The sequence below is a fragment of the Cebus imitator genome, unplaced genomic scaffold, assembly GCF_001604975.1.
Source record: "Cebus imitator isolate Cc_AM_T3 unplaced genomic scaffold, Cebus_imitator-1.0 Scaffold14, whole genome shotgun sequence".
In the NCBI taxonomy this organism is placed as follows: domain Eukaryota; kingdom Metazoa; phylum Chordata; class Mammalia; order Primates; family Cebidae; genus Cebus; species Cebus imitator.
Window position 1 is genome coordinate 274287 of NW_016107329.1, and position 22260 is coordinate 296546.

Genomic DNA, 22260 nt, shown 5'->3' on the forward strand with positions numbered 1-22260 from the left:
TTACTCTTGTTGACTGGTTTGCCTCCATTCATTATTGCAGACGCACTTGTGCTTTTACTTGGCGTCACCCCGGGCTTCGGGACTGTTTCCCCAACATCATGCAAAGATGGTTCTCGGTACATGGCAACTAATGATGGGAAGAAAGGAGGAGGAAAAGGAAACAGTGCTTGGTTAGGTGCAGGAATGGTCCATCTGTACATGCACAGACCACTGCAGTTTGCCCACTTCTGTTTTCCCTGAGGTAAAGCAATTCCATTGAGAAGGAATTCCTGTTGTAAAGCAATCATTTCCAGCCCACAGAAGACAATACTCCTTTCACATTGTCTGGTCTGTATACCTAAAACAGGTACATAAGCATGTATGGCTTTTGTCTATGACAGAGTTTAAATGGGAGCTATGGCCTCTTTGTGGGCCCATGATGTAAAACAGACACACACACACACACACACACACACACACACACACACACACACACACAAACTGTAGGAGAATGACAAGCATTTAACTTAATTTTTAAAAAGGAAAACTCAGACTTCCCTTTGACTATACACTAATATCAACACTTGAACTTCTCATTCACCTCAGTCAATCTTGGCGAGCTATGATATTTGCATCCTAGAACACTAAATTATTTTCTCTCATCTGGTTCAAAAGCAACATAGTCATATAGTGTCAACTTCAAAGCTACACACATACTCTCTTCCCATAAGCCAGAGGCTTCAGGAGATTTCATTTCAATGTTCATTTCCTACAATCATGGAAAGAGACCCTTGAGCAGCAGAAGGCAACTCCTTGTTTTTTTGCTACATTATTAAAAAATCTAATAATTGACCTGATATAGGGGTAGAAACATAATGGCAAGACAGCAACTGAAATTGCCTGAAGAATTATCTGAATGTATCTGATGGCATAATCACAGTGGTTGACGTGGCTTTTTAGAAAATAATTTTTGGAAGTCCTGGGAAAGGACATATAAGAGTGACTGGTACTTTGGGAAACTAGGGGTTAAAGTCATCTGTCGTCAGATATACAAGTGCATTAGAGCTGCCTAAACTGCTTTTTAGGTTTTTGAAAGTTTCAGGTATTTTATGAAGAGTTCTTAGGTTTAGTTAAGAGGAACTACCATATGCATTCCTTATGTTCAAGGGGGTAGAACGTGGCTGCTGGCATCAATGCATCATCTGAGTTTTCAGCAGCACACATACTTGAAATAGCAAATGTATATAAGACTTCTATTAAGACTTCTAATAATGAATTGCCAAGGTAGCAAAAGGAACTAATGCATATCCTGGAAGCATATTCCAGTCTCTCACTTCTCATGCTAATTAAATTAGGGGGACAAAAGCAGGAAGCATTGACCTTGATTTTTTTTTTTCCTTTGAGATGGAGTCTTGCTCTGTTGCCCGGGACGGAGTGCAACAGTGGCATGATCGATCTCAGCTCACTACAACCTCTGCCTCCCAGAGTCAAGCAATTTTCCTGCCTCAGTGTCCTGAGTAGCTGGGATTACAGGCACTCACCACCATGCCCAGCTAATTTTTGTATTTTCAGTAGAGACAGGGTTTCACCATGTTGGCCAGGCTGGTTTCAAACAAATACCTGACCTTGTGATCTGCCTGCCTCAGCCTTCCAAAGTGCTGGGATTACAGGCATGAGTCACTGCACCTGGCCTGACCTTTTCTATGTAGTAAAGTTTCATCAGAGAGATGAATGTTCTAGCCTATCAATAATTAACCAGGTACTTAATTTGTCCTAACATTTCCCATAACATAATTTTTATCCAGTATGGGTTTTGAAAGTTTGAAATTAATTTTCTTCTATCAATCAAGTAAACAATGTGATAGCCTCTGTCATTATAGTATCTACCCCCTTAACTGTTTTTAGAGTACTTCTATGAATTTTTTGAATACATGAAAACTATTGTTTCCTTCTCATATGTATATATATATATATATATATACACACATACATATATATATACATACATATATATGTATGTATATATATATATACGTGTGTATATATATATATATATATACACATACATATATACATACATACATGTATGTGTGTGTATATATATATATACACACACATATACAATCATATACACACAACAATTAAAAACATGAGTGAAATACCAAGTATTCTATGCCACATCATGATTATCTCAGATATTTGCTATGGGGTATACAAAACAACTGGTTCCCAAATTTTACCTCAGTTAAATGACATAAAACCCCATTTGGGTTTTGCTACATTTATGCAGCTAAAAGGCAAGGTTTAAAATATTTAGTCAATTTTTAACTGTAAAAATGAGTGAAAAGAGATAACGTAAGGTGGCAAATACACCATGGTCTTGTTAGAGCTTCTGTGGCCTTAGTTTTTAATTTTTTATTTTCATTTAAATATTGGTGAGTCCAATGTTACCAAAATTCATTTAAAACAATGAAAGCGTATCATGGATGTGTTATTTGGGAAGAAAAGGTAAATCCTCTAACTTCCTTCTACTCTAATCTTCCTTATATCTACCATGTACTGAGAATATTTCAGACACTAGAATAATGTGTCATTTCCTGCATAGGCCCTGGTGGCTAACTGTTTGGGTTTCGATAAATTGTTCTACAGACAAATGTAATTAAGAGTGACAATAAGTCAACATCATTGAAATTATAAAAATAGTATTAGCCAATAAGAGTGGTTTTTCTGAATTTAGGCAAACTGAAAATTAGACACTCACAGATATGAAGAATTGACTGCTCAAAATTATTTTATTTCAATATAGAGAATATGCATTATGAAACCAATATGCATTTTCTCTTGATGGCTAAGCCTTTCCTATAGGAATAAAAAAAAAAAAAAAAAAAAGAAAATTGAGCTGTCTAAGCTGATTTAAAGTATTTACTGAGTTACTATAGGTCTGATCTTCTGCAAAAGAGAAAACAAAAGTATTTGAATAGAAAGTGCACATGAATAGCCTACAATCAAATACTTTTGTAATTCTCAAATCTTACATAGATAAAAGTAAATAACACTTTTGGTAGAATCATTAATGAGAGAGGTGCAGATGTTGTTGATTAATTGTGAAAACTTTGTGGCCTGCTCTTTGGGCATCTAAGTAAATGTGAAGTCATCGTTATTTATAAATGAATATGGATAAATTATTTTAGTAACAGAAGTAATGCTACAACTGTATACAGTGAAGAGTTATGCAATTTGAAAGGAGATGTGTAACATCAGCAAGTTCTTTAAGAGTCAAGCTATTATCTCTTAATTTTCTGTAATTATAATAATTCACAAGTATGTAATTACTTTCACCTAGATAATATTAAAATGGAAAATACTTTTGATTCCACATTCAAAACTTACTATTCTAATATACTTATCATCTTTTTCTAATATACTTATCATCATAGATTTGTATCATTATAGATTCAAAATTGTTTTAAATTAATTAATTTAAATTATCTAAGGGTTAGAGTGGTTGTAGCTCTGAGGATTTGAGACATTGGAAGTGGCAGAGAAGTTTTTCCTGGTACACATACATACACAAATACTGTAAAGTATATAGGGACACAAATTCTAAATGAATAAATTAAGTAGGCATCTGTGTAACCATCACCCAGATCAAAATAAATGGCATTTCCAGCACTTCTTGGGGGTTTTTTATAGCCATAGATCTATCAATTTGAAAAATAAAATGTGTAATAAGTCTATGTAACAATGACGTATACTTAATACTAACCTTCCAATGGCTTGGGTAGAAAATGAGCTGCTGGTTTGGTTTTCTTTACTCTGTTTCCTTTCATAGCTTGCCCTTCCTTATTTAATCCCAAAAACCAGGCTCTACCAGATTCCTGTTGTCTGTACAGCATGGAGGAGTAGATTACATAATAATTTTCAAAAACAGATTCTTTAAACTTGCATTCAGGTGTAAAAAGTTCCTGTGGAGAGAAAAGGGAACAAAAGTGAGAGGAAGGAACTTGATCTTCACTATCCATTCAGTTCATTCTCTAGAAACTGTTCCAGCATGGTGAAAGAGTCCTTTGGCATGGAGGATTGGTTATACCCCTTCCTGTACACAATAATTGTCTATACATTTTTAAAAAATATACAACAAATTGAGAAGAATCTGCTACCATTGAAAATATGTAGAGGCAAAAGTCTATCATATGAAAACAGAAGACATGAGCAAACTAAAGATTTCACTAAAACAGAAGACAATTCAACCAGAGTATAATCAGAAAGGAAACATTAAAGTAGCATCAGATAGTCACAATAAACAAAATACACATTACAAATATTTTATAACCCATTTTACATGTTTCCATAGGAACTGAGATATGATACTCTTAACAGTTGCCAGTGGCTGTTTGGATCACTGAAATCATAGGGTGATACATTTTACTTAGAAAGGAAAAAACTGAAACCTCCAGCCACAACCATGACAATCAGCTGGCTCACATGCCAGCCACTAGAGCTATTGCTGCGTGACCAGCTGAGGCCAGGTGTTATGTTAGCTGGTCACAGTGACAGGAGCTGAAAATCATTCAGTGGAGCCCCAAATCTATTTTCAAGGTTTGGAGCCCCACCGGAACTCTTGAAGATAAACATCAAAAGCTGCTAGAACTGAAAAACCACCCAGCATTTCTGGAGGTAAGATAGTGTGTTAAAAACCATTATGCTTAATGTCATGGTCTATATTAATTGATAAGCAGCACAAAGCTTAATACTTTATAACTATTATTAATGGCAGAAATATTCATAGATGATTTTTATATACTTCTTACTTTGGGTTGAATAGTAATGAATATAATGCCATGCTAAACTAATAAAAAATTGGCAAGGGTGTAACCTACATGTGCATTTTTGATAGCCCTTTACTCAATTTTTAAATTCAACCTGCCTGGTTATAGACCATGAAAGACACTTAGCTAGTTTTAAATAGGCCCAATACTGTGCTATTCTATATGTATATAAAATATAGATGAAAATACAGCCTTATTGTCCTTGATCTTTTTAACAATATCACTGTACTAAAAACTATCTACAAAGTTTTCATTTTCAACAGATTTTATTATTGCAGAAAATAAATAACCTTTGTTTCTCTTCTAAGAAAATACTCCTTAGAGGATTAAAAAAACATTAAAGACTTGACTTCATGCTAACTTGACTTCATGTGACCTAATTGCATGTAGAAGTTTCCTTTCAATATTTCCCATCAAAGTGTGAACGATCAAATGCTGTCTTATACCAGAGTCAATTTGTTCAGTGTGCTACATAATTTTAACTAATTCACTGAGAGCTAATAGTTTTCCACGGGGAACAGGCTTTGTTAGTGGCAGACGCTTTTCAAGACAAAGATGATAGTTACAATGATCAATTTGATGAAATCGCAATAGCCAAATAACAGATTTAGCCCCCTCCTGGAGCAACTTATATAGATCTTTATTTCTTCCTGATGATGTTGCCTCCTATTAGAATAAGATCCCATCCAAATAAATGCTCTGGCTTTCTACTGAGTTCTGCATCTCCAAATATGTTCCTATTAGTTTTCTCACTAATAAGTCTCACTGAGCCAACGTCCAGACCATGCATCAGAAAAAAAAAGACCGAGAAAACAGTACACGTTCACACGTTCATGTCGATTAAAACAAAATGGAATGCTATGAATCTAGCTTTTCTCCAAGAAACTAACAAATATATTGGTTGAAGCTATACTTTCTAAAACAAAAGGATAAGACTCTTGCATTTCACTTGTTGTTTTACTGAGATAGGCCAGGGCATCTAAGCATATTGTTTACTAAACACCTATGTCAAAATCAGCTATGAGTGATGTGGTAAGAGCTGAACTAGTGGGTCACTTAGTGGAAGTCAGAGGAACCTGCCACCACCTTCTGGTCTTCAGGTGTCTCTGAGCCCAGGACCTGGCTCACCGATGCTCATCATTTTGCTACAGATACCAGGGCCTCCAGCTACAGAAATGTAGGTCCACAGGATACTCTCTCATTGTCTTCTGATCATCACTGCTATAATGTTCAAAACATGGTGCATGGTGCTTGCAACACCATCAGCAGCTTAGAGATGTGTTGTTTCCATTCTGAATTCACTACGTTGAATATGAAAGAGAAGAAATGCTTGATGCAAAGGATGTAATTTATTCATGGTGGATACCTTAAGGACTCAACCCCAGCATTTCCTGTAGAGCTGATAGAACTGATAGAACTAATGGAAGTTGAGGTTAGTTGTTATTTGGTGTTGTAAGTGATATACTTTCAACATGTAAATGGAAAGTAATGGAGCAGATAAACATCACCTGTGGAGTAGAACTTAGGAGTCAACCCTGATCCCACTCCTTACTAGCTGTGTGTTACTGGGAAAATTACTTAATCCCTCTGAGCTTCAGTTTCCTCATCTCTAAAATGAGGACAAAAATTATAGGGCAGTAAGGTAGCTGGGATGATTGAGTGAATAAATACATATTACATATTTAAAAGATAACTTGGCATACAGTAAGCACTCAATAATTATTCTTTAAAAGTTTCCCCATTATTTATAGTCATAAATACATCCTGATCAGTTATTAAATTTTGTGAAAATCTCACCAAATCAAAAGCCAGCTACATAGTCAATTAATACAGTTTTATACAAAATATTGGGTACAGCACAAAATACAAAATAAATACGAGTAGTTGTTCATTTCATTTTAAAATGACAGAACAATGTAATATTTGTTTTGAGTGACTCACCTATAAAACACTGGAGTGATTATAGGGGGAATCAATGGTATTGTGAAAGTCAAGTGGTAGGAAATACCCTGGTACATTTGGAGAACTAGAAGTAATTCATTACTGAGGTACCAGGTTTGTGGGACCGAAGTAGAGAATGTTCCAGATGGGAACATAGGTTTGAGAAATGTAATGAAGGGGCTTGGACACTCTAATAAACAAATTAGATCTCTTATAAATGAGACAAAGACATGCTGAATCCCTAAATATGCAAGGGAATAATAATGTGGCCTGATTCATATTTTATAAATACAAATCTGATTGTCAGTGTGGAGGATGGTTTTGAAAAGTTAAGAACAAGTCTATACTGATGTCTTCAAGCCTAATCTCTCACAAAATGAACCCAAAAGTTGTTTGTAGAACATGACTATGTGTGTGTTCACTTTAATAGTTAGCATTAATATTATAGAGAACAAGAACACACAAAATGAGGGCAGAAATACTACCAGGATTATGACACACTGAGTTCTGAACTTTCTGGTAGCCAGGACAAAAAGAGAAAGCCTGTGTAACAGTTATTCAGGAAAAAAAATTTTCCTTTTTGAAAATGAAAAGTTTCTTAACATGGACTTAATTATAAGTGACCTAAAAAAGTGACATTAACCAATATAAACAAAAACGCTCTTGAGAGTAATTGTACAGCCACACTTTGTGCAGTATGCTTTAGGAAGACAGATTGCACTGAAAACGTCCAATAGGTAGAACTACTTAAAGTCCAATAGGTGGAAATAATTGTAATTGATGAGATCTCCAGGGATGATGTGCACAGCACGGGCCACAAACTCAAATGCCTCTAACGACCAGGTTGGTACAAGAGTGAAGCAAGCTGGCATGATCATGGCAGCGTCATGAGGATAAATGGCCTCTGACACAGTCTCAATGGTGGGGAGATGAAGACAGTGGTAGAAACAACCATTTTTTTTTTTTTTTAAAGCAGCTGTTCCTCACATGGTTCTCCTGTGAAAATAAAAACAGCTCTTTAGAAGATCTGATTTTCGAAGGAAGTAAGAAATCTAAGTTTCTACTTAAAATCTCCTTCGAAGGAAGTAAGAAATCTAAGTTCTTTCTTAAAATCTACTTAAAATCTAAGTTCTACTTAAAATCTCCTTTAAACACTGGCAACTCTTTCTTAGTTTTTGTTTTTCCACATTGAGTGGGTCCAGGGGCCACAAGGAAGCCTGTGAGCCTTCAGTATGAGACCTCTAATGCAGAGCAGCAAGAAAAGAACCAAGGAAAGAGGAGCCCTACTTTGCTCATCAAAGCAGTCCTAGTCTAATAGTTTCTATACAGTTGGCTAATACGATGATTGTACCAGTGAAACACTCTAAAACTGGCAGTGATGATATGAAAATGCTTATTTAAATGTAGGCTTAAATATAGACCCTTTGAATCTGCCAAAAGGAGATCGATGAGGAGTTTGACGTATCTTTTTCTCATCTTGCCTCCTGCCTATGTTTAGAATCATCACCATCACAACAACGAAATCAACAACAGATGAGTTCCAGCAGAAGCTTGAATATTAATTTGCACCGCTGCTGAACTAAATCATCAAGTCATAGGAGAGAAAAATGCAATAATTAAACAGAAACGTTATATCTTTTTTATGTTGTGGTTGTTTTTGAAATGAAAGCACCATCTGTGGTGTACTTACTATCTTAACAGTAGCAGCAGAATTCCTCTTCTGAGGGAAATGCCTTTGTTTAGGAAAATACCCTGATGGGCCATTTGCATGTACAAAGAGAGAGTTCTGGTTTCAGGATGAAAGGAGCTCTCCTTCCATAACTCATGAGGAATGAATAACTCAGATAATTTGGCAAAACCATAACCTCAGAATTGAAAGTGACCTTGAGAATCTAACCCAGTGGTCTGGCAAACTGGCTCTCAGGCGAAGCACAGCTTACACTTGTTTTTGTAAATAAGATTTCTTTGGAAATCAGGCACTTTCATTTGTTTACGTATTGTCTGTGTCTGCATTTACACTACAAATTTCAGAGCTGAGTGGTCAAGAAGATCTTATGGCTCACAAAACCTAAAATGTTTACTACATGGTCCTTTGCCAAAAGCTTGCCAATCCTGATCTAAGGTAAAATTTGAGGACTTTCCAACCTAGGTAATTGAGGGAAGAGTTATTAACCCAATATCAAATTCCTGAGGAGCTAAGTATTCCTGAGTTAAACTTGGATTGTACCTATTTTCACGTATACAAACATATATAACTTGAAGAAGCAGCTTCACCAGCATTTCATCCTTGGGAAATTCTTTATGTTCTGTTATGAGCTCAGGCTTCCATTAAGAATTTGCCCACCAATTCCACTTAATTACTGTGTCACCTTGGTGTTATCTAAGACTAAATGAAAATTATGTTTTTGTGAATGTCTTCAAGTTTGCCCACCGACATCATTTAAGGGAAAACTATAAAGTGTGCATTCTGAACACATTTACTATATTTTTTTAGAGTACTAGACAATTCCAAAATAAAAAGATAAAACAGAGAAATGATATTAGACACACAGTAATAAACAGTATATGATAAATACATGATAAATAATAGCTACTAATATTTTGCTAACCTCTATATTCCAGAGTCATCCAAAAATTCAGTCCCCTCTCATTAACATCTCAATAGCGATCCTTATTCTGGGCTCCTTAGAAAAATTGTAAATTAAAGGATTTTTTGGCAGTAAAGTTAAAGACAACTTTAAACCTCAGAGGTGGCTTAAACTTAAAAAAAGGAGGAGGTCTCAAAGTCCAAGTACTTTGAGTATAACATTAAATAACAAAGGTTTCTTACAAATGTCAAGTAAGAGAGGTGAACAAAAATTTGTGAACTATAGATTAAGTTGTAATCTGTATTTATATCTACAACTATAAATTGAGTTTGAAAGTGCAACTCAAATGTTGATTGTTATCAAGGCTTTTATTTAAATATTCTTAATAGATTTCAACTTAATCGGACATACCTTTGGATGGGAATTCCAATGTTCAGAGCCAGTTAATCTGAATTCTCAATTTTTTTTCCCTTTTCTATTTTTTGAGGATTTTTGTCTCTAGTTTATCCTAAGGTCAGCAGAGATTTATCCCAATCTCTTTCATCTTTTACCGTTTTAAAATCGATTGTATTCTTTAATGCTACTGTTCTGACACTACCCATTTCTTTAAAAAAAAAAATGCAAAGCACTCTTAAGATTACTTATTAAAAAAGAATACTGCGAACTTTTAGAAAGATTTTGCAGTCCTGAAGTTGAAACAAAATATTTGTGGTTAACACTCAAAAGGAGAAAATTAAGTTGACTAATGTACTTTATTTATATAAAGTTGTATATAATCAAATATTTATAATATTGGGTTGTGACTAATGGCCACAGAAGAAAAAAAAATAGTAAGTTAGTTGTGTGTGTAATAATTCTTATACACGAGTTTAAGAGACAACTTTTATCCTGATTACAGGACCCAGGGAATTTAAGTATATTTCTACCAACAAAGCAGTCGACAGCAACTTATATTTATAGGGCCAAATGCTGTTACTTCAGTAGTTTCCAGGGAAACAAAATTGTAAATTAAAGGTTTTTTTGTCAGTAAAGATATTTCTCAACATTTAGAGATTAATGCATCATTAGATACAATTATATATGAAATATATGTTACTTTGATTCATTATATATTACATTTTATAACATTTAATAATGAAATATCAAATGATTAATATTTCACTTATTCAATATAAATATGTATTATATATTTTAAAATATGTATTATATATACATGTACATAATTTTTAAATATACATAAGGAGCTGTCTGTGTGTGTGTGTACATGCGCATGTGTGCACACATGCGCATGTACACTTAAAATGTGGTATTCAGGGACCAGTAGCAACTTCATCACCTGGAAGCTTGTTAGAAATGCAGAATCCCAGGCCCATGTCAGACCCACAGAATCAAAATCTGCATTTTTAACAAGGTCTCAGGTGACCATATGCACATTAAAGATTGGGATGCATTGGCATATATTCTCATTACCACATAGTACAAATCAATTAATGATCATAACATTTTAAGAAACACCAATTAAACTGACATTACTCATAAGTTTGCTACCATTTCTTAACATTAGTACAAAATTTATAAAAGCAAGAAAATTGAAAGAAAAATCGGCAGTATTTACAGTATGTCTACAAGTAAGACATTTTAAGATTATAAGTAAAAATGTGTCCCAATTGGTTCTATAATGTAAAATCTTTTTCTCTGGAATATAGACATGTATAAACTCCTAAAATAATAATCCTTGTAAGTTGAACAGATGGTACCAGTGCTATAAATATTAGCCAAAAATTCACTAAATAAATACGCTCAAGGAAGTTTTGAGACAAGCATGTCATTTTACACATTTGTCAGTATTAACTGTGATTGCCTCGATTCATAATAATGATGTTAATAACTACAGTTAACATTTAAACTATGCATATTTCTATGCTGAGCACTACTCTAAACAGTACACAATCAACTAATTTAAACCTCACTATAATCCTGTGGGATGACACTATTATTATCCTCATTTTAGAAATGAAAATACCGAGGCACAGAAGGTTTAAGTAACTTGCCCAGTTACGTTACTTTCATCAAGATACATATAATCATTTAACAATTCCTACTCATTTATCATATTGTTAAACTGAAAGAATTTACTTTGTAAGATACGTGATCAATTGCAAAAATGGTCCTAATTCTTCATCTTCTTCCTCCTAACCAATGACCTTTGCCATGTAATTTGCAGCATTCTCTCACTAAGAACAAAGATAAAGCATCATGGCACGTTTATACCTATATAACATACCTGCACGATCTGCATATGTATCCCATAACTTAAAGTATAATAATAATAATAAAGAAAGTAGAGGCTTCACAAGTGCTTGTGCAGCTGGGTTTGCCCTCTCTCTGGGCCTCCTCACTGTCCTGAGAACCTGTCTGGGCTGCCCTGGCAGGAGGAGAGAGATGGGAGAAGAGCCAGGTAGATTCAGTGAAAAATAACCTATTCACAGAGGTGATCAAGTCCTGCTGGGGCCTACAGAGCTACCTAGCCAAGCCCCACTTAGTCTTAGTTTCACAAGTAATATACATACACTTAGTGTTTTATACTAGGTTTTGTGGTGGTTCATTATACAGTATCATTAAGGCAATTGATAACTGATACAGATAATTACCAGCTTCACTGAATCACCCATTCAACTAAACACAGAAAATATGTATTTTATACTGCTGATTTTTATCTACCCCTATACCTACAGATTAAAAAATATGTAGATAAAAGCGGCAAGGAATTATATAACCTACACCCTAGCAGAGGTGACGAATCTCTAAGAAGCAACAAATACAATTAAAAGGAGCAAAAGGTAAAGAAAAACAAAAGCAGATTTCTAAAAGTTTTTTTAAAAGTACCAAAAAATCTATGGACACTCAAAATGAATCTTTCCACCTCTTTATGTAACCTGTATCCACCTTTTCAGCCTCACTCATCAATTAAAGAAACAGCGAACAAAATAGAAATTGGGTTGGCTTTTCTGGATTGCCAATTATCCCCCTAGAAAAACAAAGCTCAATGTTGTTATAAACTCCCTAGAAAGGGCTAGAATGGGATGAGGGTATCAGAGTGGGTGGTGTGATGAGTAAAAATTGAGCTCTAAGATCACATGTGTTTTGTCACACATCAGCTTCTCACAGGTACACTTCTCAGACGTGTGTAGGGTAATAGACTCACTGTACAGAACATTGCCTAAAAGAAAAATGTAACACTGATATTGCTTTATGTGAGTGAAATAAAACTGTACATATGTAACAAAATCAAGAGAAAGTGGTGCCATGAGTTTTTTACACATTTCTGGATTATTTGAGTAAATAATGTCACCAGAAAACAAATGTATACAGTAATATGCAAAACATTTCTTTCTTTGGCAAATACTCAGGCATCAAAGTAGAGATTAGTGATGTCTCAAAAGCAGATGGTCAGCTTCACCTCATCCTCCACTTTAAGGACATTTCAGACTCAATGGTTCATACCTTTGTTGTAACACAAATATCTTATTAAGCCAAATATATATGCGTGTGTGTATATTGTTAAGTGTGTATATATACATAACCACATCGATGAACATTTGAATATTTTACAAATAGGTTTATCTTATTCAAAAGAAAAATAGTAAAATATACACTCTCCATAGTAGAACTACCTAAGTATGATCCAGGAACACATGCCTGTCTACAAGTTTTCTTTCCCCTCTGCAATAAAGCAAGTACAGAAATGTGTGCGAACATTTATAAACTTCTATAGAAACTTAACAGTGTTTTTAAAAATATTTGTTGAATACAACAATAAAATCTCTGGGCTTATATTTTGTTTATTTTTACATTTCCTATTAATTGGATTTTATTGTATTTTATGATATTATCTTTTTAGAAAAGATTGGCAATTAAAAAAGTTCTCTCCTTCACCACATGTAGTCTGAGGGCCACTGCTCTATTATACATGGGTTTGGATATGAATATACATCTAATTAAAGGAGAGCCAAGGTGAGAATTAGTGATGATTAATATGTATTTACTTATCGGTATAAGACAACCACTATGCTAAAGGTTTTGCATACATTATCTCTTTGCATTCCTTTTAACAGAATATGATGCTGCAGCTGAGTGTCTTGATGAGAGTTTGTATCGTTAGTAGGTGGCACAGCAGTCTCTGGTGCCAGCCTGAGTCTACAATCTGAGCTCTAAATCACTAATATACCAGTTCTCAAACCAAGACAGTTCTAAAAGGAAATCAAAGAGGGAAAAGTGGCTTTACAACAGCAAGGGTAACCACAATTTTTTAAAAGATTAGTTTGTTTAGATAAATTATTTATAAAAGTTATCAGTCTTAGCGACTATTCTATTTTTTAACCGCATTTCATTATTATAACCTGACATTTTTTTTTTTTTTTTGAGTCGGAGTCTCGCTCTGTCTCCCAGGCCGGAGTGCAGTGGTGTGCATTGGGCTCACTGCAAACTTTGCCTCCCAGGTTCAAGTGATTCTCCTGCCTCAGCCTCCTAAGTAGCTGGGATTACAGGTGCACGCCACCACGCCCAGCTAATTTTTATATTTTTAGTAGAGACGGGGTTTCACCATGTTGGTTAGGTAGGTCTTGAACTCCCGATATTGTGATCTGCCTGTCTCAGCCTCTCAAAGTGATGGGATTACGGACATGAACCACTGTGCCCGGCCAAACTAATGTTTTATAAGCATTGGGTTGGGACTAGGACATGACCTGGTGTGGCTAGCCTACCTGGTCTAGATTTGTTAGATATTACATACGCCAAAATACAGGAAAGATAAAGGGAGGTATAACTTAAGAAATTACTTCGTAATTAAGAGACTTCAAGAATCTGGAAACAGACAACAAAAACCTGTGTTCTTAGTAATAATGGTTTTAATAGTGGTGATTATCACGGGAGTGGAGGTGAGGGAAGATGCAAGAAAGATACTCCTGAGTGGAATGAATGCTATGGAAAATATTTAGCTCCTTTATAGCCAACTAAAAGTATATAATCACAGTTTTAATTTACTCCAACAGAGTTTTTGTTAGCCAAAACAAGAATAGAATTTACTGTGAAAAAATTAAATATTTTAGTTTATGTAGTTGGTAATATATCAATTTTGTGTCTTGCTATGTCCTACGAAAGTCTAGTCTCATTGCTTTATTTTCCTTTACCAATATTTTCTTTCATTTCCTTGTACTTCTCAGCCCATCCTGTCTTGAGTAACTGAATACAAAATGACATGTTTTGAAAAAAAAATCACAAATTTGTGAGTTTCACTCTGCTGGAGTCTATGAATAAAAATCCACTTGTTTTCATCACGTTTTCCTACACGTAACTCTTTGAATTGTATTTTAACAACATTCTTGCAATTCCATATGCTTCTCTCTTTACCCTATGTCTATATGAATATAGAAGATTTTTCTACTTTTTTCTCTTTCAACCTCGTTTTAAATTAGACCTTTATATCCAACACTTATATTAAGCATATGTGTTGTAAACTTTTCCTAAGAAAAACATACCCAATCAAAAACATTTATATAAATAAGAATGAAACAAAAGCATCAAAGTACCTGTTGAGCCAACCTTTATAATGAAAGCTTTCATAGAAAAATGAAGGAAATATAAGCAGGTTCTACAATTCTCCTAAAATACCATGTTCTTCAAATCATAATAATTTCTGATTGAGCTTTACGATTTTCAAAGACAATTCTCATATACTTAATTTGATACAATAATGCCGTGAAGCATGCTTTAAGAAGAAAAACTACCATCTCCATGTCATAGATGATGATTTTGTGTCTTGGAGGGCACAATGGATTAAGATACATTTATTGCTACTCCTGAGATATTTCACCTACATCATGCTGCTACTTAGTAAATATTTATTAATAATTACAATGTTGAAAATACAAAACAGATAAATGGGTTGAATTTTTTCCCCAGGGCACCAAATAAAACATCTTACTAGGATATGAGAAAATAGGTGTCTGATAAGAATCACCAACACTGAACTTGTGGAATACAAAGGAAGCCCACATAGTTCTGAAATGCAATGCTGAGGATTATTTTCTCTTGATTTTGCTTTATTAGCTGGGAACACATAGGCCGTGAGTCCCCAGATTCTGGCAACAACTAGTTTGATAATTCCAAAGTTTAACACAAAAGGACAAACATGAAACACTAAACAGGGAGGCCAGGGAAGCAAGAAAAGAAGAGATACCTTGTGGGAAAAAGAGCCACTAAGGAGGGGAGAATGTCAACCTGTGGGTTAAATCACTCTAACTGGATAAAGCTGAAGCCATTCAAGTTCACCATGCTATAGATTGTATACTCTAGAAATCAGCAGTGAATTTTCATATTATGTTATGAAATGTTATAGAAATTAATGAATTATATGGTATTTCTTTCCAGTTGTCAGTTGAAAGTGTGAGACTATGAAGTGGGAAGAATCATAATATTTGTAATTGCTGTATACAAATACACACAAACACACACATATATATATATACACACACACACACAGAACAGTTGCGGTGTGTGTGTGAGTCTACACCAATTGGCGTATATCTATCTATCTGTATATCTATTTGTGTGTGTGTGTGTGTGTGTGTGTATGTGTATATATACATATATACATATATATATGTACACATACACATGTTTTCTTCTTAAAGCATGTTTCATGGCACATTTGTATATATACGTATATACATATATATATATACAGACACATATATACTAATACTAGTATATTATAATATATATATTACATTATATCACTCCTAGTATATATATAGATATACTATATATACTATGATGATATATATAATGTATGATGTAATATATATACTATACATACTAGGGGTGATATGATGTAATATATATACATACACACACAATACATATACTAGTATTAATAGTATATATGTGTAAATATGTATATACACACATGTATACATATGGTATACACATATACATACACATATATACTATTAATACTAGTATATATACTAATGTGTGTTACATTATATCATGCCTATTATATATAGTATGTATATATACACATACTATATATATATATACTATGCATACTAGGGATGATATAATGTAATACACACACACACACACTCTCCATTGTAATGGTATGCATATATACTACTATAAATACTAAAATTTATCTCCCAGATATTAAATAACAAATTAAAAGTGTGAGTACTGTTAACAGATGGAAACAAATTCCAATCTATTCTTTACCTAATGATGTCTAAAATTCATGCATTCATTTATTCAGTACATATTTAGTGAGCTCCTAGTATTTGTCAGTCACTGCTCTTGATCTTAAGAAGATAGAATAAGCAAAAGTTGATATAGTTTATCACCTTTTGGAGTATACAGTCTAATAAGAGAGGCAAATGTTTACACTAATGATTCTATTATTGCATAATTAAGAAAGGTTCTTATTAGAAAAGGAATGACTTCTATGAGAACAGACAGATAAATCTGACCTATTGAGGGTGGTAAGGAAAAGCACTGAATTCTGAACTGAGATCTGAAACACCAGGATGAGTTAACTAGACTAAGAGCGGGGTGAAGGATATTCCTGGCAGGAGTCATGTAATGTACAAAGGGCCTGGGACAGGAGGAGAGACAAGACATTTGAACGAAAAAGAGAAAACAGCAAAATTGGAATGCAAAATGTGAACAGAGTAGTAGGATTTGGAACTTAGGTATTAGGCATGAGTGAATCCAGTGGTCACATTAAGGGTTTTCATCGTTCTCTAGAAGCAGTGGGAAGACCTTAAAAGTTTTAAGCAGGAACATGTCACAGTCAGGTACAAATTTGAAAAGGCTATACTGGCCAAAACGTGAAGTATGAAAGAGCCAATTTGGATATAAGAATTCTGTCATTAAAAAATCTGGAGACAACAGATGCTGGAGAGGATGTGGAGAAATATGAAAGCTTTGACACTGTTGGTGGGAGTGAAATTAGCTCAACCATGGTGGAAGACAGTGTGGCGATTCCTCAAGGATCTAGAAATAGAAATACCATTTGACCCAGGAATTTCATTACTGGGTATATACCTAAAGGATTATAAATCGTTCTAATATAAAGACACATGCACACATACTTCATTGTGGCACTGTTTATAATAGCAAAGACTTGGAACCAACCCAAATGCCCATCAATAATAGACTGATAAAGAAAATGCGGCACATATACGCCATGGAATACTATGCTGCCATAAAAAAGGATGAGTTCATGTCCTTTGGAGGGACATGGATAAAACTGGAAGCCATCATTCTCAGCAAACTGACGTTAAGAACAGAAAAACCAAATACCACATGTTCTCATTCATAAGTGGGTGTTGAACAATGAGAACACATGGACACAGGGAGGGGAACATCACACACTAGGGTCTCTTGAGGATGGGATAGCAGGGGGTAGGGGAATTTGGGAGGTATAACATTAGGAGAAATGCCTAATGTAGATGACAAGGGGAAAGATACAGCAAACCACCATGGCCTGTGTATACCTACATAACAATCCTGCACATTCTGCACATGTACCCCAGAACTTAAAGTATAATAATAAAAGAATTCTGGCTTGTCTATTATAGCACCAGAAAAAAAATAACAGTTGTGTGGGCAAAGGCACTGGCAGTGGAGATGAACAAAACATGGCAGATTGGAGAAATATTTAGGCAGTCAGAAGGTCAGCACTATGTAATTGTATATGGCAGCTAAGGGAAGAGAGTGTCAAGCAGGGTGCAGGTTTCCAGCTTGTGGAACTGGATGACATTTGGTCTATGTTCGTTGCTGCTTCTGAAAGGTCAAATATTGCAGGTTTGGATTCTTGAGCAAAATAAAGCTTAAATGTATAACGTAAGTTCCCAGAGTGCTTTCTGTCCTTTTACAGAATATTATTTCAAATATCTATAGGGTAATTTTCCACAATGATGCATGTTTAAGTTTTTAGTAACCTGTTTATTTTTTTTTCATGGGTATGTGTTTTTTTTGCTGTACCAAATTACTTCAGAAATCTTTATGCATTCCAATAACAAAGACAAATCACATATTGTTAGTTGCAGAGCAAATAAAGTTGAAAGATAAAGAACTGGAATTTGAGGAAAAAAAATCCTTAAATTTCTTAGAGTTTTATGTTGTATAAAAAAGTTCCCAGTCAGTAAGTAAAGTGGTTAACACATCACCACTAATACATAAGAGGACAATGGCCATGATAGACTTCTCAGTTGAGGGCATAAAAATCTGCAAAAGGGGCCAGGTTTGATGGCTCACACCTGTAATCCCAGCACTTTTGGAGGCCATGGCAGGTGGATCACCTGAGGTCAGGAGTTCAAGATCAGCCTGACCAACATGGTGAAACTCTGTCTCTACTAAAAATACACAAATTAACTCAGCATGATGGCAGGCATGGGAGGCTGAGGCAGAAGAATTGCTTGAACCAGGGAGGTGGAGGTTGCTGTGAACCGAGATTGCACCATTGCACTCCGCCTGGGTGACAGAGCAAGACTCTGTCTCAAAAAAAAAAAAAAAAAAAATCTGCAAAAGCTTTCTCTCATAAGCAGTACTATAGTAGGGGACTATCAGCTTACTAATGGTGAGTAGTAAATAGAAATGTTACTTTCATAGGAAACCATTCTATCCCCAGTCAGCGAATTCATTAAACACATCAGTAAAAGACCGAAAAAAAAAAAAAAACCTGCCGAAGTAAAACATTTAATTTTTTCAGGATAATGTATGAGACATGGTTATTCTTACTGACATCAAGGGCAAATTCACCATTTATGAATTCATCTAATCCTTTAAAAAAGTTGTTATGCTCACATTTTATTATAGTAAGAGAAAAAATAAGAAAATTCCATCAGTGCACTTCCCTGCCTTTTATTATTGTATATACTTTGATTCTATTCTTGGCACATTTAGCTTTCCAAATTAAATCGTGTAAGCTTTCAGATCTGGTTTCATAGATTAGTTCTTCTATCCATTTGGTCAGTTCAATTAGCTGCTGCAACTAAAAAGGCCAACTAAAAGGTGGGCCCTCTAAGGAGAAAAATTAAAAGTAAATTAGCAAGTATGAGCACACCTTTTTACATAGCTGCCCTGAGCCTGTCCCTGGGGGAAGGAGTGGTCCCTGAAGCACTACACTTTTAAGGATAAGAGAAAAAAAATGCAGAGAAAGAAAACAAAATCAGTTGAGGGGTCAGGAAGTAGCTGGAGTTACAGATCAATAAACAGGAATGTAGTTGCCCCCTGACCCCCATCAGGCCCGGGTGTGTGATGTTCCCCTCCCTGTGTCCATGTATTCTCATTGTTCAACTCCCACTTGTGAGTGAGAACACGCGGTCTTTCGTTTTCCATTCCTGTGTTAGTTTGCGGAGAATGATGGCTTTCAGCTTCATCCATGTCATTAGGACAAATACCTAATGCATGCAGGGCTTAAAACCTAGATGACAGGTTGTTAGGTGTAGCAAACTACCATGGCACATGTATACCTATGTAACAAACCTGCACATTCTGAACATGTATTCCAGAACGTAAAGTAAAATAAATAAATATGTAGTTTCATTAAAGTCATCAAGAATGAATGAACAAGAAGAAAAAGTTACAGATGAAAAACCAGTGATTATTGAGTATGGTTAATCCTAAGCATAGTGTAAATGTTAAGATTAAAGATTTAGAAGATAAAAAGATTGAAGATTTAGAAACTAAATAGACCTGGATTTGCTTTCCACCCAGCATCTTACTAATAACTATCTGAGAAACATCATATAGCCTTCAAAATAAATTATTTACCTCTATGGAATTACAGAATGTCATGAGAATTGGCAGTTTTTGGTGCAAAGTGTGCTCTCAATAAATGTTAGCCATAGTTATGATTAAAAGATGAGGGGAAAAAAATAAGTCTTAAGACCCCAAAGTCACTAAGTCAAAGGGAAGAGTCCAGCTGGGAACTGCACTGGGCAAAACTGCTTCCCATTCTATTCCTAAATAATCTAGTTACAAAGATAAAAAAGCTACATACCTCACTCACAATTTTCTCACAAGGAAATTCCATGTGGACAGGCAGAACTCAAAGTCATCCCTCTCATGATCACATGACAAATGCATATCTGAATGCTTCCTCTGCCCCACTGTTCCACTAAACCAGACTAGGGCATAAGTGACTATTTCTGAAAATTGTGAATTCACTGAAAGTTTGTGAATCGTGCATTCAGAAACTCAACAGAATGCAACCATTTGTCTCTTATCTACCTGTGGTCCCCTCCCTGCTTCAAGTTGTCCTGCCTCTCCAGGCTGAACCAATGTACATCTTACATATATTGATTGATGTCTCATGTATCCCTAAAATGTATAAAACCAGCCTTTGCCCCAGCCTCCTTGGGCACATGTCCTCGGAACCTCACAAGGCTGTCACAGGTATGACATTAACCCTGGAAAAATATGCTTTCTAAATTGATTGAGACCTGCCTCAGATACCTTTTGGTTTAGAGACTAAAGATGAAGAGATTTGTAACAACGTCACAGAATTGTGAGGGAGATCAATAAAGTGAATTCAGATCTGTTTACCAATCATGGAATTCTACAAATGGAAACATAAGTGTATAGTTTAAAGAGGTAAATTTAAGACACTTTTTTTTTTTTTTTTGCTTTGCTGGAAGTTGCTATGAATGGAATATATAACCATCATCAAAACATTGTTATCTGTGATTGCTTAATTTGTAACAAAGTATTCATGAAAATTGAAGGAGGGTGAATCCCTATTCTTTTGAAGAACTGATAAAGAAGGCAGGTGTCACTTGAAAATCATTTGGAAATGATTTTTCTCTTGGCTTTTCTTGCCTTCACATTGTCAATGATGAAATGTTCAGATAAGGAAGCACACACAACAAAGCAATGTCTATGCTTTGTCTATATTTAAGTTTGATGTTCTTTTGAAAGAGAAAATACTGAATATATTTACATCTGTAGCTATTTTTATCATAAGCTTATTAAAACTTTTAAGATATTCATACTATTTTCTTAAAAATTGAACCATAAAGAGGGTTTACAAATCATGTATATATACATATATAATCACATCAAGTATTTAAAAGCTACAGCCCCTCATTTGAATATGGTATTAGCCTCAAAATTGTTTACAAATATACTGCACATGTTTCAGGAAATTAGAATAGACACCAAAATAAAAGTTGCAAAGTAAGAGTTAACGCTGCTAAGGAAATGCAGCATTGTAAAATTGAAATGATTCTGTGGGGAACCCCTGGCTATGATCCCATGAACACTAAAATGGTTGAGGATTAATTCAGTAACATTTCACAATCATTTGCATTTTACTGAAGTATTAAAGTGCACACTAGAAATATAAACTTCCGGCTTTATGCTTTGATTGTGGGCTTGTATGTGATTTTATTGTATATGTTAAAAGTATCATGCTAGAGCCTGGCTATAAATCCTTATAAAAACCCTAGAGATGTACATCCAGTGAGACTTTACCTGTCTCAGGGCTGTTACCATCTAATTCAAGGCTTCTGTGTCACACAACTCTTGGGGACATAGTCATAATTCCTAACAATCCGGCTTATGTAGGTCCCAATCTCCTTCCTCAACATCCAGAAATCCCTATTCATCCTATTTTTATGAGTTACTTTTTTTCATTTTAGCATAATAACATTACATGTCATAAGAGTGGGAACTTTGTCACTCACCTTTGTGAGTCTCCAGTGTCTAGAATAATGCACAGTAGATAATAAACAAACATGTATTAAATGAGCGAGTGAATGAATAAGTACATGGTTTTTTAAAAAAAAATGTTCTCTCTGAGCATCCAGAATTTTATTTGGGGTAATACAGCCTAAAAGAAATAGCTTTTAAATCTAAGAGCT

The 22260-nt window shown here is 34.8% G+C and overlaps 2 protein-coding genes across 2 annotated transcripts in view; one reads left to right on the forward strand and one right to left on the reverse strand.

Annotated features, from left to right (window-relative positions):
- The window catches only part of LOC119467517 (fibroblast growth factor 14-like), a 9130-nt gene extending 5114 nt beyond the window's left edge, over positions 1–4016 (reverse strand). The window contains exons 1-2 of the mRNA XM_037729351.1: positions 3746–4016; positions 5–127 (exon numbers count right to left, since the gene is read on the reverse strand). Of these exons, the coding sequence (XP_037585279.1) occupies positions 5–127; positions 3746–4001 (379 nt within the window). The 5' untranslated portion in view covers positions 4002–4016. The remainder of the gene's footprint in view (positions 1–4; positions 128–3745) is intronic.
- Positions 1–8388, forward strand: part of ITGBL1 (integrin subunit beta like 1) — a 274140-nt gene extending 265752 nt beyond the window's left edge. The window contains exons 13-14 of the transcript XR_001817264.2: positions 41–241; positions 8248–8388. The gene's annotated coding sequence lies outside the window, so the exon portion shown is untranslated. The remainder of the gene's footprint in view (positions 1–40; positions 242–8247) is intronic.
- The last annotated feature ends 13872 nt before the right edge of the window (positions 8389–22260 follow it).